The sequence below is a fragment of the Zea mays genome, chromosome 5 (genome assembly GCF_902167145.1).
Source record: "Zea mays cultivar B73 chromosome 5, Zm-B73-REFERENCE-NAM-5.0, whole genome shotgun sequence".
Taxonomy (NCBI): domain Eukaryota; kingdom Viridiplantae; phylum Streptophyta; class Magnoliopsida; order Poales; family Poaceae; genus Zea; species Zea mays.
The window spans coordinates 191,620,505-191,623,414 of record NC_050100.1 but is presented as its reverse complement, the minus strand read 5'-3'; the positions used below and the strand labels follow the sequence as shown (position 1 = coordinate 191,623,414).

The window sequence follows — 2,910 nt, the reverse complement described above, 5'->3', positions numbered from 1 at the left end:
GATGAGGCGCATGGAGGATGCTGCGATGTGTTCGTGAGAGGTTTAGGCCGTCGTCTCCCAGTCAACTTTGGGTTGCTGGACCGTTGTCTTCTTATAATGTAATTATTTATTTATTTTGTACAGAACTCCTATTATATAGTAAAGATGTGACATTCGATCCTGTGCCATGATTCATCATATGTGTGAGACTTGGTCCCAGCACACCTGGTGATTATGTTCGCGCCCGGGTCTTGATGCTCCTGAAATCCGAGTGTGACAAAACCGAGCTAGGCTGGCTTGATATTCGGCTCTAATTTATGTTGACGAAAGAGGAGAAAAATGTTTTGATCCCAGCCCACAACAACCTTCTAGTACTTCATATGCAAACTCAACCTATAATGCCAAATAAAGGAGAGGGTTTTAACTCACACCTCATGTCCTTAGTTTCATATCCTCCATTTCCTATAATCAAATGCTGTCTTTCAGTAGACAACCAATAGGGACTGCTGAATTCAGGCTGCATTTTTCTGAAAAAAAAGAATGCAGATTGCAGGGGTGGTCTCGGGCCTTAGTGAGCTACAGGCCTAGCCCAGGCTGAAATCTCGTAACCACAAACCAGAAATTAAAGCGAAAGCCCAGAGCAGCAAGGGCATAGGCATTCTCATATATTCACCGGGCTTGTAAGCCCACTTAACCCAAGCAAGACCTATAACGACTTAAGAAACCCGCCCACGCCGCCAGGCGCACGCCAATTCCTCCCTCTCTCGCCGAAACCCTCCTGGACACTCGCTGCGATGGGCAGGAAACCCTCCTCCGCCGCCGCCGCCGCGGCGATGGACCACGAATTCCTTGCGGCCGCCATGCCCGCCGACCTCCTGGCCGCGGCCGACTGCGGTGGCATCCACGGGCATGCTCTCTTCTTCGACGCCCTCGTGCAGCTCATCCCGCCGCGCTTTTATCTCCCATCCGGCGACGAGGACCGCCCGTGGCACCAGGGCCTGTCCAAGGCGGCAAAGGCGGCCTTGAAGGCCAAGTCCCGCGCCAACACCAAGGCCGCCCGCCGCGCCCGCCTCAATCCCTCCACGCCGCCCGCCTCCACCCTCGACCTCCTGAAGAAGTCCGTCGCCGGCCAGGCAGCGGAGGAAGAGGAGGAGAAGTCAGAAGAAGAGAGCGGGGCATCTGGGGATGAGGAAAGCTCCGAGGATGATATTGATGAGGAAGCCGGGGATCAAGAGGATGAAATGCCGATTGCACCCGCTGCAGTGGTGTCTGAGGATCGTTCCGTGACCTATGAGGAGCTGCGAGAACGCCTTCAACGCCGCATTACTGTGCTTCGAGGCAACCGGTGCACCAGGCCTGAGTTCTTGAATAAGCCCAGGAAGGAGAAGGGTAAGAAGTCAAAGGCGAAGAATGAAAAGAAGGGCAAAGGTGAGGGCATGAAGCGTAAGCGTGATGATGGCACCGAAGATGTGGATGTCAAGGATGGGAAGAAGGTAAAGAAGGAAGCTGAGGAGAAGCCAGATATCATGTACGCAAATGTGTTTGTTGACCCAAAGGAAGCAAGGCGCAGGAAGAAGAGGAGGGTTAAGAACAAGAAGAAGGCACTGGAGCAGGCTAAACGGTTGCAGGAGGCAAAGAAGGATCCTGAGAAGGCAAGCAAAATTGCTTGGGATGTGGCCAGAAGACGTGCTGCTGGTGAGAAGGTCCATGATGACCCCAAGCTGATTAAGGAGAGCTTGAAGAAGGAGGAAAAGCGGCAGCAGAAGCATGCTGCGCAGTGGAAGGAGAGGCAGAAAACTGTAGATAAGCAGAGGAAGGACAAGCAGAAGAAAAGGACAGAGAACATCCGGGATCGGGCACAGCAGAAGAAGATGCGCAAGATTGAGAAGCGTGAGAAAAAACTTATGCGCCCTGGGTTTGAGGGGCGGAAGGATGGTTATGTCAACGAGTAACATCTGTGTCCAAGTTTGTCTGGATGATGAATTACTATGTCCTCGTTTAGAGTTTCATTTGCCCCTATGGGTAGTTGGTGCTTGTAATAGGTTACCAGATCATGGCTGCTGAAGTGCCTTAATTATTGAATGAACCGAACTTTTGTTATATAGCAGTTCTACAGATGATTTTGGAGTTGCTATAGTATATGGTTGTGTTTAGTTTTACCAATTCATGCCTTTTGCTAGTTCTTTCTAAGTTCTGACGTAAGAGTTCATGAACTGGAAACGCTGAATTGTGCTGAGGTGGATGCCTGTTTTGACACGATGGATAATAGTGTTTCTGAGATAATGTTTGGGTATATAGGTATATAGTGGCTTTCATGAGTCGTCAGCTTTCAGGACCAGAGTGAATCAGAAGTTCAATTGTGCATTTGCCATCTTAATAATATGCACATGCTGGAATCTGGATACTAACCTCCCTCTGATCTTGTAAACTTTTGTTGGATCCCTTGTTTGTCAACCAGTATGACTTGTGATTCACTGCAGAGTATGAACAACACAATGTACAATTGGCATGTTCGTGCCAGAAAATTCTATATGGTCTGTCTGATACTCAGCTGATCTTGCAAGCTTCTGGTGCAATGAAACGTATCCTGAATTTTTTATTCAACTCTTTGTGATCCATTGCTGCTAATATGCAAGTGTAATCCGGGTTTTACATCACACGAATGAGTTATTTGGAAGATCTGGAAGAGGTTTTCACCACAACTTTTTTTCTGTCTTTGCTTGGTAACTGACTTGGAACTGGTGAAATTACAATGGGATACAAGAATTTACTCAGTTATGTTCTCTGACCAATTTCTTTCAATTTTTCTCAATAAATATTATCCATTTGTTAAAAAAAACATGTGAGCCTGATCTAGCTCTACCTGGTTTTTGGATTGCGGATTCGTGGTAATTAACTATCAGCGTTTGATACCGTGAGATCCTGTCAACA

The 2,910-nt window shown here is 47.9% G+C and overlaps 1 protein-coding gene across 1 annotated transcript; it reads left to right on the top strand.

Moving 5' to 3' along the window:
* The first annotated feature begins 680 nt into the window (after positions 1–680).
* Positions 681–2,138, top strand: LOC103627451 (rRNA-processing protein 14). Its single transcript, XM_008647743.3, has one exon. It carries the CDS (start codon positions 774–776, stop codon positions 1,929–1,931), a length of 1,158 nt encoding a protein of 385 aa, XP_008645965.1. The 5' UTR covers positions 681–773; the 3' UTR covers positions 1,932–2,138.
* Positions 2,139–2,910: the final 772 nt, after the last annotated feature.

Bases quoted from the DNA above. Each gene is read 5' to 3' on its own strand.
- LOC103627451 (XM_008647743.3), top strand. From the start codon at position 774: ATGGGCAGGAAACCCTCCTCCGCCGCCGCCGCCGCGGCGATGGACCAC.